The sequence below is a fragment of the Neomonachus schauinslandi genome, chromosome 9 (genome assembly GCF_002201575.2).
Source record: "Neomonachus schauinslandi chromosome 9, ASM220157v2, whole genome shotgun sequence".
Lineage (NCBI taxonomy): Eukaryota > Metazoa > Chordata > Mammalia > Carnivora > Phocidae > Neomonachus > Neomonachus schauinslandi.
The window spans coordinates 119,943,412-119,957,991 of NC_058411.1; the positions used below are offsets into that span (position 1 = coordinate 119,943,412).

A 14,580-nucleotide genomic window follows, 5' to 3' on the forward strand; every position below is an offset into this window, starting at 1 on the left:
CAAAACAGGGAAGAAGATTCTGGGAAAGAGGGCTATCCATGTGGAAAAGGCAATGCAAATAGGGAATGGAGGAAGGCAAACCAAACCTGTGTGACTAGATTGGGATTGAAAGTATCATTATAAACACATGGAAAAAAACATGCACACATGCAGGTTTATATATCTATATATCTATACACAGATCTTCCTCAACTTATATTGGGGTTATGTCCTGATAAAGCTGAGCTGAAAATATTGTAATGTTTAAGACACCTAACCTACCAAACATCATAGCTTAACCTAGCTTACCTTAAACATGTTCAGAACACTTATATTAGCCAACAGTTGGGAAAAATCACCTAATGCAAAGCCTATTTTACAACAAAGTGTTGAATATCCCATGTAACTTATTGAATACTGTACAGAAAATGAAAAACAGAATCGTTGCATGGGTCCAGACTGCATGGCTGACTGGTAGCTATGGCTCCCAGCCACTGTCCTGCATCATGAGAGTATCATGCCTCGTATCACTAGACTGGGAAAAGATCAAAAATAAAATTTGAAGTACTGCTCTCAGGTTCTTGCTTCCAAGATGCCCACAGAAAGAAGGAACCATGATTGTGCCAAAAAGGGCCACTTGCTGCCCATTCTCTGCACCATCTGCAACCATTGTATGCCCAAGGATAAGGCCATTGAGAAGTTCATTATTGGGAACATAGTAGAGGCCACCGCCATCGGGAACATTTCCAAAGCAAGGGTCTTTGATGCCTATGTGTTTCCCAAGCTGTGTATGAAAGTCCATTACTGTGTGAGCTGTGCCATTCACAGCAAAGTGGTTAGGAGTTGCTCTGGTGAAACATGGAAGGACTGAACACCACCACCCCAATTTAGATCCGTGGGTGCTGCCCCACCACCTCCACCAAAACCCATTTAAGGAGCTGAGTCCTTAAAGACTGAAGGAAAACTGTTCCAGGAAAAAAAATAAAATGGAAATTATACTATAAAAAATTTTGAAGTATGATTTCTTCTAAATGAGTATTGCATTCACATCATCGTAAAGCTGAAATATAATGTCAAACCATTGTAAACTGGGGACTATCATATTTATATACAACTACATATAATCATATATATAGTTATATACATAGCTATATCTATATATCTTTTTTTTTTAAGATTTTATTTATTTATTTGACAGAGACACAGCGAGAGAGGCAACACAAGCAGAGGGATTGGGAGAGGGAGAAGCAGGCTTCCCACAGAGCAGGGAGCCTGATGCGGGGCTCGATCCCAGGACCCTGGGATCATGATCTGAGCCAAAGGCAGACGCTTAACGACTGAGCCACCCAGGTGCCCCTATATCTATATATTTTTATTTGAAAGGACATAAAAGCAATATTAGTAGCACTGAGACCTTATTTTCTAAACACCGTTCCCCTATGCCTACTTTTTTATTTATGAATTTGAATGGCTAATATAGTCACATGTTGAAAGATCAAAATGTACAAAATGACATACCATGTAAAGTCTGCCTTCCATGCCCGATGACCATATATCCCCATTTTCCTGGTGAAGACTCATTTTACAACTGCTGTCCTGGCATAATAATGAATAGAGTCTTCTTTCTCTCAGGAGTGTGCTATTTTGGATGATAATTATACAGACATTCTACTTGGAGCCCTCTTCCTTCACCATGCTGTCATGGTGTCTTATGTCAAGACATAAAAGTCACTTGTGTTATCAGTGTCTGTGTATACTTCTGGAGGAATTCTATGTGTATGTAAGTAAATACATACATAAATAGTTTTTTTGTTTTGTTTTAACCAATTGAGCCACACAGGCATCCTCCCCTTTTTTTCAAGAATTTATTTGTCAGAGACAGAGAGAGAGAGAGAGCACAAGCAGGGGGAGCTGCAGGCAGAGGGAGAGGGAGAAGCAGGCTATCTGCTGAGCAGGGAGCCCGATCCTGGACTCGATCCCAGGACCCTGCGATTATGACCTGAGCTTAAGGCAGATGCTTAACCGACTGAGCCACCCAGGTGTCCCCTGTTTGTTTGTTTTTTTTTAGTTTTAAAGAAATGGGTATATTCATGCTATTTTTAAGTTTATTTTGAAGCAAACTTACCTATATAGAAATTGCAACAATATTAAAAAGAATTCACATTTACCCTTTACCTAGGCTCACTAATTCTAAATATTTTGCCACATTTGGTTTGTCATGTTTTGAGCCACCATCACTTTCACCTGGATTGCAGTTTCCAACCCCCTCCCTCTCTCAGCCCTCCTTCTAAATAATTTGGGAAAATTAATACACAAAGGAAGACTCCAAGAGGACAATATTGAAAACTTCATGAAATAGAACACTGGCAGAAAATGATAGCAGAGAAAGGGGAGTGTTGAGGCAGTAGAGAGTGGGGGGTACATACGGAAGCCTTGTAATCCTAATTTTGAGAATCAAAGAATTACACAATCAGTAGGTATATAGATGCTTTACCTGTGATTGATATCAAGCACTGAAAATGTCCTTTCTCCCAGGAGCCCTTTATAAACTTAGTAACACATGTACGATGGACTAGGTGGCATAGGAAAAAAAAAAAAAGCTGAAATTTTAGCTTTTCCTGCCTCAACTCTGAATAACTTCAGTACAAGCCTTCATACACAATTCTATTTGTCAACAAAGAAAATAATCATGTGGGATTTTGCCTTATTGTGTTCACAGTCCAATAAAGAATTAGAAGTAGTTAATGAAATTTGAATTTAAATAGTAAGAAAATAACTACAGCTAAACCGCAAGTCTCTGTCCCTCAGTCTGCACCCAAACCTCCTACTAGATATGCACAAATCTATTGACAATAGTCATTTATCAGTTTTCACATGGCTGAGTGTAAGGGTCTTGTCTAGTCTTACTTTTAAGTGTAAGGGTCTGAGGATACACACATTTAAAAGTTCATGGCAGCAATGTTGGTGATAACTGTACACTACACAGGACCCAAAAATCATCAGGTACAGAAGGGCCCCATCTATTTTGGGATTTATTTATATATCATATAAAATGGCATCATTCATACATATATAGATATATTTAATATCACTATGTACACAGATATGCATAATTGTTGGTATTAGATATATAGTGGTGATGGGCGCCTGGGTGGCTCAGTTGGTTAAGCAACTGCCTTCGGCTCAGGTCATGATCCTGGAGTCCCGGGATCGAGTCCTGCATCGGGGTCCCTGCTTGGCAGGGAGTCTGCTTCTCCCTCTGACCCTCCTCCCTCTCATGCTCTCTGTCTCTCATTCTCTCTCTCTCTCAAATAAATAAATAATAAAATAAAAAAATTAGATATATAGTGGTGATATTGATAATGATAGAATACTGTCTAGAGATGAAAATGAAAAATTGGAGCTACATACAACATAGATAAATACTGAAAACTTAACAGCCTTACTTTGGAGATGTGGGTTTAGTTCCAGACTACCGCAACAAAGTAACTACCACAATAAAGTGAGTCAAATGAATTTTTTGGTTTTCCAGTACATATAAAAGTTATGTGTACACTATACTGTAGTTTAAGTGTGCAATAGCATTATGTCTAAAAAAAGTATATACCTTAATTTAGAAAAATATTGCAAAAATGCTAACCATCATCTTAGCTTTTGGTGAGTCATAATCACTGTCATAGATCATTGTAACAAAAAATTTAAAGTTTTAAATTTTATGGATGTGATAGAGACATGGAGTAAGCAAGTGCTGTTGGAAAAACGGCATGGGTACAGTTGCTTGATGCAGGGTTGTCACAAATCTTCATATTGTAAAAAATGCAATGTTTGGGGCTCCTGGCTGGCTCAGTGGGAAGAGCATGAAACTCTTGAGCTTGGGGTTGTGAGTTCGAGCCCCATGTTGGATGTAGAGATTACTAAAAATAAAATAAACTTAAAAAATGCAATGTCTGTGAAGCACAATAAAATGAGGTATGCCTATAGTAAGTGGGAAAAAACAAAAAAATATGCATTTAAGAGTAAACTATAAACTCTATAACTTAAATATGTAATCTCAAGGGATAAAACTGTAAAGACCACATGGCAGATTCATCTCCATTGGAAGAAGACATCAAGTTTGGGAAGGGATGGAGAAAGAAGGTGATAAATCATTTTACGGGGGAAAAATTTACCCTCCCTGGATCACAGTTGTTAATCCTTTAACAAATATGTCCTAAGTAGGCTTGAAAATTTTTCAGTCCTCAAAATAAGAAGTATCAGAGAAGTTTTGCTGAAAAGTCTTGCTTTGCATTTATTTCACTTTTTTTCTGTTTAATAGTATATGAAGATCTTCAATAAAAGCTGTAATTGCTCCTCCCCACTCTGCAAAAAACCAAAAGATTGAGAAGGGATACCCAATGGTTATGAGAAACCCAGGGATCTTCCTGAAGATTTTACATCACTGTTACTTCCACTCCCTTACCTGGAAAATTAGTTGGGATCTCCTTAGACTAATAGAAGAAAGACTCATTCTTGAGTGCAAATAGACATGATTCCCAGCTTACTCTGCAGCAATACATTCTGGGAGTGGCTACAACTACTCTAGGATCCCTGTTTTTCAAGCACATCCACCTGCTTCCCTATTAATTCCCCCAAATAAGCCTCAGGGCAAACTCTGTTCACCTGCTAATGTCAATCTTCTTAAACATGGCTGCGTCAGAAACCTTCACAAAGCTGAACTTGGATTTCCAGTTCCATTGACTTTGGATCCCATTCAGTCTTGCACTAAGGCAATCCTGTCAGAAGAGCATTACAGTTGGAATATTTTAACTGTCTTTAGATCTATGGTAATCCCAGAATTTGTGAGTGTCCGCACCAGGCAACTTGTGGATATCTCTGCTCCGTCAGTTAGAAGCTCTTCTGAGATGGAAAGGTTTATAATGTACCTCTACGGCATGCTCATTAAGTCCCTAGTTGGAAGGGTGCCACATCTGGGTAACTCTCCCAAACAAATCTTAAACAGCAACTGACTTAAAACATAACCACAAAGCATTAGCTATCTAAATGCTCTCTGAGCTGAGCTCTGCTTCAGGGACTTTAGATTTGGAGGAGAGCCTAGTCCAGTGCTTTTCAAAGTATAAGGAGCTTTGGAATCACTGGAGACCATATGGATTTTGATTCAGTAGATCTGGGGTGAGAGCTGAGATTTGCATTTCTAACAAGACTCCAGCTGATGCCAATGGTGCTTGTTCCGCAAACCTCACTTAGAGTAACAAGGATTTAGCATCCTACTTAAGGTTGTACTTGTCAGGGAGACATATCTGGATAGAATCCTAATTTTAACTAAACTGCTGTGGGATCTTGAATAAGTCCTTTCCCTCCAGAGTTGAGTTTATGATTAACCCCCCTCCCACATCTGCCTTGATGGAGTTTGAGTATGTAAAGCACTCATTTACATATTAAACTAAGCTTCAGTTCTGCACTCTCAGACTTGGTACATTTCAGTGATTTTCTCTATCCCTGTCAATGAACCCCAGTCTCACTCACTAGTTGCACTATTACTTCTCTCAGAGTGTGGTCCTCAGATCAACCCTGGCACCTGTTAAAAACAAATTCTCAGGCCCCAAACCAGACCTAGTGAATTAGAAACCTGGGTGGGGGTTTCACTCTCTTTTTTTTTTTTTAAAGATTTTATTTATTTATTTGAGAGAGAGAATGAGACAGAGAGAACATGAGGGGGGAGGGTCAGAGGGAGAAGCAGACTCCCCGCTGAGCAGGGAGCCCGATGCGGGACTCGATCCCAGGACTCCAGGATCATGACCTGAGCAGAAGGCAGCCACCCAACCAACTGAGCCACCCAGGCGCCCTCACTCTATGTCTTAATAAGCCTTCAGATTATGCTGATACACACTCAAGTAGGAGGACAATTGCCTTTGCCAGAGGAATATAGCAGAGTCAAGCAGAACCACTGGAAAAAATAAAATATCCAAACATTATATTTATAATTGCACAATATTATAATTGAAATGACAATTGCTTTATTGATATGAAAAACGTTTCTTTTTTTAAAAGATTCATTTATTTACTTGAGAGAGAGAGAGCATGAGTGGGAGGAGCAGAGGGAGAATGAGAAACTCAAACACACTTCATACTGAGTGCGGAGCCCCACATAGGGCTTGAATTTATGACCCTGAGATCACAACATGAGCCGAAATCAAGAGTTGGCCGCTTAACCGACTGTGCCACCCAGGCGCCCCAAAAATGTTTCTGAAATTAAGTTAAGAAAATTTTTCTAAGCATCTCTAACAGATAGAGGAGGTGGTGAACTTGACAGGGCATATATGTAAGTAGAGGGTAAGGAGTGAGAAGCTAGAGACAATAGAAGATTTCTACTCACATAAGAGAAAGTACCTTCAGTGACTGGTTAAAGGGGCAGAAAATTCTAAGACAGCTTCACATACACTGAAGTTGAGAATTACAAAGAGAAAAGCTGTAACACACTGTTCAAAATACAAGTATATCAGTCAGAAAATAATGCAATAATATGCGTTTTTGTCCCTTGGAAAGGGGAGATACAGATGGGAAAGATGGAACATTTTATAAAAAACTTGATTTCCAGGGTGCCTGGCTGGTTCAGACTAGACTGTGCAACTCTTGATCTCGGGGCTGTGAAATTAAGCCTCATGTTGAGCATAGAGATTATTAAACAACAACAACACACTTGATTTCCTACATGCACACACACACAAAACTGAAATAAACAATATACTGATATATTGTACAAAATCCACAATCTTTTAAGATAAAGTAAGTGGCACTGTGGCAAATTTGCTCTAAGCCCTTGACTCTGCCCTATGTGAGCAGACAGACTTCAGAGAAAAGTGATAGAGTGATGGAATTAAAACTCTGAATATTTTTTTATAATAGGGGTCTCATTAAAATAAAAACAAAATTAACTCTACCATCACTTACTGAAAAATATCTCAAACGTTTTGACAAATATGTTAAAAACAACACAAAATAATTGTTTTGAAAGGAAGGGACACAAGCAAATTTGCTCACAGATGATTTCTGTAGCCACAGAATTAATGCAAAAATATTTTCATATTGTTCTGTATAAAATTCAAAGCTCTCTTCAGGACACATTTGTAAAGGCAGAACTAAAGGAAGAAGGTAAAAGATAAATGGGGAAAATTAGATCATTTAAAGTGTGTATTATATAGGGTACATTTCTAAGACTGTAGCTGCAAATTCATGTTTTAAAAACCTAAATCCTGAACATAAAAACGAAAGCACCCCAAAACTCAAATATGAAACTGATAGGTTTCCCAGGGCCGCAGAAACGAAAACAGGCAGGGGAAGAACACAGAAGCAGGCAGGATTGACCCCTGCGGGCCCCCGTCAACCAAGTCACCTTCCCTCAGTGCCGCAGGATGGGGGCGGAGCCGTGCTGGCGGGCCAGGCTCATTTCCTCCGGGATGTGGTCCTGGGATGGTTTGCAGGAAACAGGGCGTGCGCAGGGCAAGGGCTCAGTAGGCACGGAACCTCTAGAGAAACCTTATATTATCTTTTAATATAATAATTTTAAATAATAATATAGCTTTTTAATGATTTTAGTTTTCAAGATAGGCAACACTGGTCTGAAAAAAATACTTCGAAATTACTTAAGTTCATGCCTTCAGGATGCTCCAAAATTACTAGTTTTAAATAATTAGGACAGTGTAATCCCATGATGAAACATATGTCCGTTTCAGAAGTGTTTGATTCAGAGGAATTGAATCAGTGAAAAAAAAAAAAAGGACACCATATTATGTCAAAGGAAATTTTCCTTTATTTCGTTATTTCCCATTTTTCAGACATTTGGGACCTTCAAAAATTCGTTCTTAATTAAAATTTCAATCTTGGTGTATATTACATACTGAACAAATAAATGCTGCTACTGCCTAAATTTAGTATTAACATGATCTATATAATACATATACCTGTATACAGTGAAACACATACAGAAGCATACAATGGTGGTATTTCTTAAGTGGATATCTGAATAGAAAGAAACCAAAATGCAACGTTGTGTAACCGCACAACTCAGAGAATGAGGTGGATTTTATTCCCTATTTTTGACTATTCTTTCAATTACGTTAGCACACATTCCTCCTTAAGAAAAAAAGTCAAAATGGTGAAATTTTGACTTTATTTTTTCAATTTAATTTTTAAACATTTAATAGAAATTTGATTAAATTAATTAATAAAAATCAATAAAAATTTATTTAAAAAAGACTGGACATAGTTGAGGAGTTATGTTGGAATTATTCTCTGCCTCCCCTTAGCTTTTCTATAGTCCTAATATTTTCTACCATTACATTAAAAATACATAATAAGGGGCGCCTGGGTGGCTCAGTCGTTAAGCGTCTGCCTTCAGCTCAGGTCGTAATCCCAGGGTCCTGGGATCCAGCCCCATATCGGGCTCCCTGCTCCACAGGAAGCCTGCTTCTCCCTCTCCCACTCCCCCTGCTTGTGTTCCCTCTCTCACTGTCTCTCTCTCTGTCAAATAAATAAAATCTTAAAAAAAAATACATAATAAAAAATTAATAGAATTATAAAATATAAGTCAACTTCCAAATAAGAATAAAGGAAGTAAGGAATCCTATTTTTTGGAGTAGTTTGGAGCATTGACTTGTTAAGTTGTGGAATGCAACAGATACACATTTATGCTATATTTTTGTAATATACATTGAAACCAGAAAGTGGAGACCAGCGGGAAATGGATCCAATGGACAATAAAGTTGAGGCAGAAAAGTGAGCCCCAGTGCAAGCTGGTGAGAGGAAAGAAAGGGAGCAACGATGGATTCAGTAGGGGTGAAAATAATCAAAGTTCAGTAGCTACTTAGAAAACAATTTTACTTATTTCAAAACTTTGCAGAACACGCAAAAAACTGTCAACGTACGAACAGTTTTAAAAGTCAAAATTTCGTTATTTTTAACATAAATCTTGAAACTCGACTGAAATTTTGTCCCAATCAAGCAAATGTTCTTCAGGTAATTTGATTTTTTTTAACAGAAATTGCCAAAGAATGCAAGACAAAACCTAAAATTTCACTTTATTAAAATGGCATTCCCATTTACATAAATGAATGAAGCATAATAGCTTGCATATAATTTTAAAAGTATTTGAAAATTCAGACCAATGAAATTAAAGAGAAATAAAAACATTATAAATGCTTATGTGACGTTTTACAAACAACAATTATAAAACAAAAAGTCTATGGACATAAAACACCACATTATTTTTCTGAGTAACTGCTAATTACTCTATATGCATAAATTCTAAAATCAAAGCACAAGAATACCCCCTCCTTTCCCCCACCTTCCTAGGTGGTCTTTTTCTCCATGGAGCAAACTACTGATGGAAATTCCCCTAATGGAAGAATCCCACAGAAGCCAGGAAGACAGAGGCCAGGAGCCAGAAGGAAGTCACATGGGGCCCCACACCCCCATGCAGTGCAGAAGCTCACCTGATCATCCCATGTGGGCCACTGTCCTTTCTGCCATTCACTTGACCTTCCCTGGTGCACTGGGGAGACCCAGCAGGGCGGAACAGCTGTGTGTTTTCTGCTGGACATAGTGCCAGGCCTGGCATGGTGATGGAACCTGGAGTGACGAATTCCCAGCCCCTAGGCTTCAGGACAACAGCTGCATTGTTTCTGGTTTCCTGCTACCCTGCAGATGGTCCAGAAGTAAGATTTTCAGATTAATGCAGAAAATTAAAAATTGACTTAACATAAAATTCAATCTTCCATAAAAGCATTATAAACCAAAACTCAATATGTACCAACATGTTATCAGGAAACCACAGATTTCAAGACCGTTTTATCCTGTTTTAAAATGTGAAATGCTCTGTAAGTTAACAATTATATTGTTATATAATTTTGATCATATGACAATGATTTCAAAGAACTATAGAAAACAAATGGATGAAGTAAAGACATCAGGTATCTGAGGGGGAAAAATGCTGATAAAACTTTAGTTGTTAGAAGAATAGGAAAATTCAAAATTAGTAACTGGACTCCTTCAGGTGAAAAAGTAGCAAATCAAGGAAAGTGAGACTATGATACACTTAGAGAAACTCCAACAAGGTGGATATAAAGTGATAATTTTTTCTCATTCACATTGGAATACTTTTTAAAAAAAACCTACCAAGGATTTAGGCTGTGAGATTACATTTATCTTATGAACCACCTTGCAATTGAAGAGGAAAAGGACACACACACACACACACGTTTAGGGAAGGATGAATTTGACACAGGACAAACACAACTGTGAACAGGTTTTACAATAAAATACGAACTATATATGTGCCCACGGAAACACACTCCTGAAGTCCATGTTTGTAAATGAAATCCATCAACCTAATAGGGCTTCACACCAGCCTGAACAATAGTCAACTACAGAAAGTGGCGTCAAAAAGTAGATACGGAGCCAGGCTTCTCTGTGTTTTTACTGCAAATAATTCTGAGTTGTGTTGTTTCCCTGGAGGCAAAACATACCATTATGTTTCAGTTTTGAAATAAGATTTAAAAAACAGATTCCTACTCAAATGAATGCAGTTATCTTTGGTGTTTGGGCTCATCTTTTCCTTGTTAGGACTTTTTCTCCTTTTAGCCTTTTGAGACTTGATCCCTCCCATCACAACTCTGCATTATCCCCGGCAGCTGCTGATAACAACATACTGTGAGCTTTTCAATGAGATGGACTTTGTTCTCTCATTGTCTTGATGCCAGATGGCGCTGCAATCCTGAATCCTATATATGAAACAAAGTTTCTATTCCTGAAACATGAGCTATAAAGGCATGCAAATAACTTATGCATGGAATATTCACGGACTGATTTGGGATCTCACACAGGAAAGTCTAAGTGGATGAAGAGAATGGTGTGAGTCGTAAACCATAATTCCTCATGAGCTTCTCCTTGGACTTCAGGATTTTTTTTCTCTCTCTGCCAAACCCTTTGTCCTTTTGCCTGCACAGACTCTCTTTCTAAAACCAAGGGTGTGAATTAGTAAATTTTCAGATAATAAGAAAACAAGATTTTCAATTTATAGGCACATCAGCAACATTCCTATTGAGAAGATGTCAAATGTAGCTAATGAATACAAGAACAGCATACAATGACAATTGAAGTGTCATTAAACATTTTCAAAACTTAGACCCTGCATGTATGTTCCTCTTGATTCAGGTAGATGAAATATTTTCTGCTTGTGGTACCTCAAATATTTTGTCATCTGTTCATACCCTATTTCCTACCCAGAATGGAAATCCTATTTTTGACTTCCCTGTTCTATTTTCCTTGAGTTTCTACTACCTACATTTTATGTCTCTAGTCATCATTTGCTTCCTCCAGGGAGCCTTCCCTGATCACTTAAATCTAAACTACAGGCTCATATAACCTCTGAAATCCTCCAGTACTGGGCACAATCCAAATCACAGCTTTTCTACTATAGGAGAGGAAAAAAAAAGTTTTTCTTTTTACCGTTCTAGATTCCTCACTGGGACTGTAACAAAAGCCAGATTAACAAGAGAAAAGTGTACACATTAAGTTTTACATGATATGGGAGCCTTCATAATGAAATGAGAGGACCCACAGGAACATTAAACCTGAATGTTTTTACACAAGGTTTGGTAAGAGCAGAAAGTCATATGAAAATGTGATAGGACGAAAGGGTAAGGGCTAAGTATAGTAAACTGGAGGAAATTTAACAAGGCCTATTCATTTAGATTCCTCTTGGTGTCTCTCTGTCTTAGGAGTTCAGGATGTTCCTTTCCTCCTTTCCTCCGAGTATGGGGAAGGCACCTCACACTGAAGTGTCTTAGCACTTGCTTCAGGGAAGAAGGTTAGCAAGCCCTTTCAGTAACTCTTTCTCAAATTCCTTCATTTAAAATAATATGCCAAGGTGCCATATTTTGGGGTAGTGTCCCCAGCCCTGTCACTATTCACAACTTAATTGCCTATTAATTTATCTGAATTCCTATTCCATTGATGTTAAATACCCAAGGAAAGCTATGTTTTTCATTCAGCTGTTCATCCACTACAGGTAACAAAGTAGATGCCATGTGGTTGCCACTCAAAATTTGTTTGCATACATGCAGCAGTTTCCTTATATCCATCTACCTTTCTCCAAAATAAGCACAATTTAGCACTTAAATAGTGCCACCCTAAAGCCCAAAGATGTTATTAGAGCTTTTCCCACATGACAATTTCTCAGTTTCTTCTAAGTGCACAGAGGTAAAAATGACATCAGTCCTCCCTGCCTGTTCTGTCTCATCTCTTTCTCCAAACCTCCATTTACAACTCTGGGAACAGGTCATTCTGGTTTTTGTTTTGTGTGTGTTTTTTTTTTTTTTTTTAATTTGTCAGTGTGCCATCCTTCTTCTTGCCTCCTTATACTTGCAAATTTTCCATTCTGCTTGTGTGTCCTTTTCTTTCTAAGTTCAGTGCACTTGAAATCTGTATTCACCCTCTAAGAATGAACTCACTCATTATTTTACTCCAGAAACCAATGTTCACATCCCATGTTATTTTAAGGTACAAGTTGATCCTCATTATTTGTGGATTCAGTATTTGCAAATCTACTTACTAAAATTTACTTGCCAAAATCAATATTTGTGACACTTTCAGGGTCATTTGCAGACAAGAGAAGAGTGACAAAAAATTTGAGTCATTCTTTGAGAGCATGTCCCCAGCTAAGATCAAAGAAGGTGATTTGACTTTTTATTTCAGCTTTGATACTGTTAAAAAAAAAAAGCGTTCTTTTCATGGTGTATTTAATGCCACTCTGAGTCTGTGATTGACTTAGGTTTGGAAGCTAGGTAGAGATCTGTTGCATTTTTGGTTTTTCCTCTTATATAGATCAAGCAATACTCCAGTAGGTTTCCCATCTAATTCTAGAGACCCTCTGATCAGTTAGCTACTATCATAAATCCCCGTGTGCTAAAACATTCTGATTACTGGTATAGCCCCACTTTATGGCAAATCATACACCAGGCCTCTGGGAGTTCAGCTCTCACAAGAGCAAACTTCAAGCCTTCACCAGCTGCATAAGACAACGTGATAAATCTTGAATCCTTGCACTGCTATCATGAATTCAAACCAACCACGTGTTGTATTTTTCCCTCCTTGGTGTGACCACCTTAGGCTCTACTTCCAAGAATGCAGTAGTTTCAGAGATGGCCTAGTATCCCTTTTAAAGGGTTCATCCGATCAGGTGATGCTCACAAAGGATAATCTCCATTTTAATTAATTAAAAGTCAGTGATGAAGTATAGATTCGAAGTCCTCTCAGGAGATTTCCTGGTATAATCTGTACTCAGCATAGGTCAGGGAAAGACTGAAGAGGCAGGCCACTCCAGGTTGGTAGGTGGTAGTTTTATTTTATTTTATTTTTATTATTTTATTTTTTTTGGTCCATGGGAATTTTAACAATAATAATAATGATAATATTATTATTATAATCACACCCACTCACCAAATCTTAAAAGTTTACAAAAAGGCCCTAACTGGACTCAGTCACCTTTTTTTTTTAATTTAAATTTTAGTTAGTTAACATAGAGTGCAATATTGGTTTCTGGAGTAGAATTCAGTGATTCCTCACCCACATATAAAACCTAGTGCTCATCACAAGTGCCCTCTTTAATACTCACCCCCCATCTAGCCCATCACCAACCTCCCTCCCTCCATCAACACTCAGTTTGTTCTCTATCATTAGGATCTTTTATAGTTTGTTTCCCTCTCTCCTTTTTTTCTTTTCTCCCTTCCCATATGTTCATTTGTTTTCTTTCTTAAATTCCACATATGAAGGAGATGAAGTATTTGTCTTTTTCTGACTGACTTATTTTACTTAGCATAATACACTCTAGCTCCATCTACCTTGTTGCAAATGGGAAGATTTCACTTTTTTGACAGCTGAGTAATATTCCACTGTGTATATGTACCACATTTCCTTTATCTATTCACCAGTCAGTGGACATTTGGGCTCTCTCCGTAGTTTGGCTATTGTTGGCAATGGTGCTATAAACATCAGGGTATATGTACCCCTTTGAATCTGTATTTTTGTATTCTTTGGATAAATACCTAGTATTATAATTGCTGAATCATAGGGTAATTCTATTTTTAACTATTTGAGGAACCTCCAAACTGTTCTCTAGAGTGACTACACCAGTTTGCTTTTCCACCAACACTGCAAGAGGGTCATCCTTTCTCTGCATGCTCGCCAACACCTGTTGTTTCTTGTGTTGTTGATTTTAGCCATTCTGACAGGTGTGAGGTGGTATCTCATCGTGGTTTTGATTTGCATTTCCCTGATGATGAGTGTTGTTGAGCATCTTTTTCATGTGTTGGTTTAGGCTCAGTCACTTTTAAGGTGAAGGTGTTTTCTTTCTTTTTTTTTTTTAGATTTTATTTATTTGAGAGAGAGAGACAGAGATAGTGAGAGAGAGAGCACAAGTGGGGAGGAGAGGGAGAAGCAGGCTCCCCACAGAGCGGGGAGCCCGATGCAGGACTCGATCCCAGGACCCTGGGATCATGACCTGAGCCGAAGGCAGACGCTTAACCCACTGAGCCACCCAGGCACCTG

At 38.2% G+C, this 14,580-nt stretch overlaps 1 protein-coding gene across 1 annotated transcript; it reads left to right on the forward strand.

The window, feature by feature from the left end:
* The first annotated feature begins 571 nt into the window (after nt 1-571).
* Nucleotides 572-850, forward strand: LOC110572239 (40S ribosomal protein S26-like). The gene has a single exon (XM_021680483.1). The coding sequence runs from the start codon at nt 572-574 to the stop codon at nt 848-850; it is 279 nt and encodes a 92-aa protein (XP_021536158.1).
* The last annotated feature ends 13,730 nt before the right edge of the window (nt 851-14,580 follow it).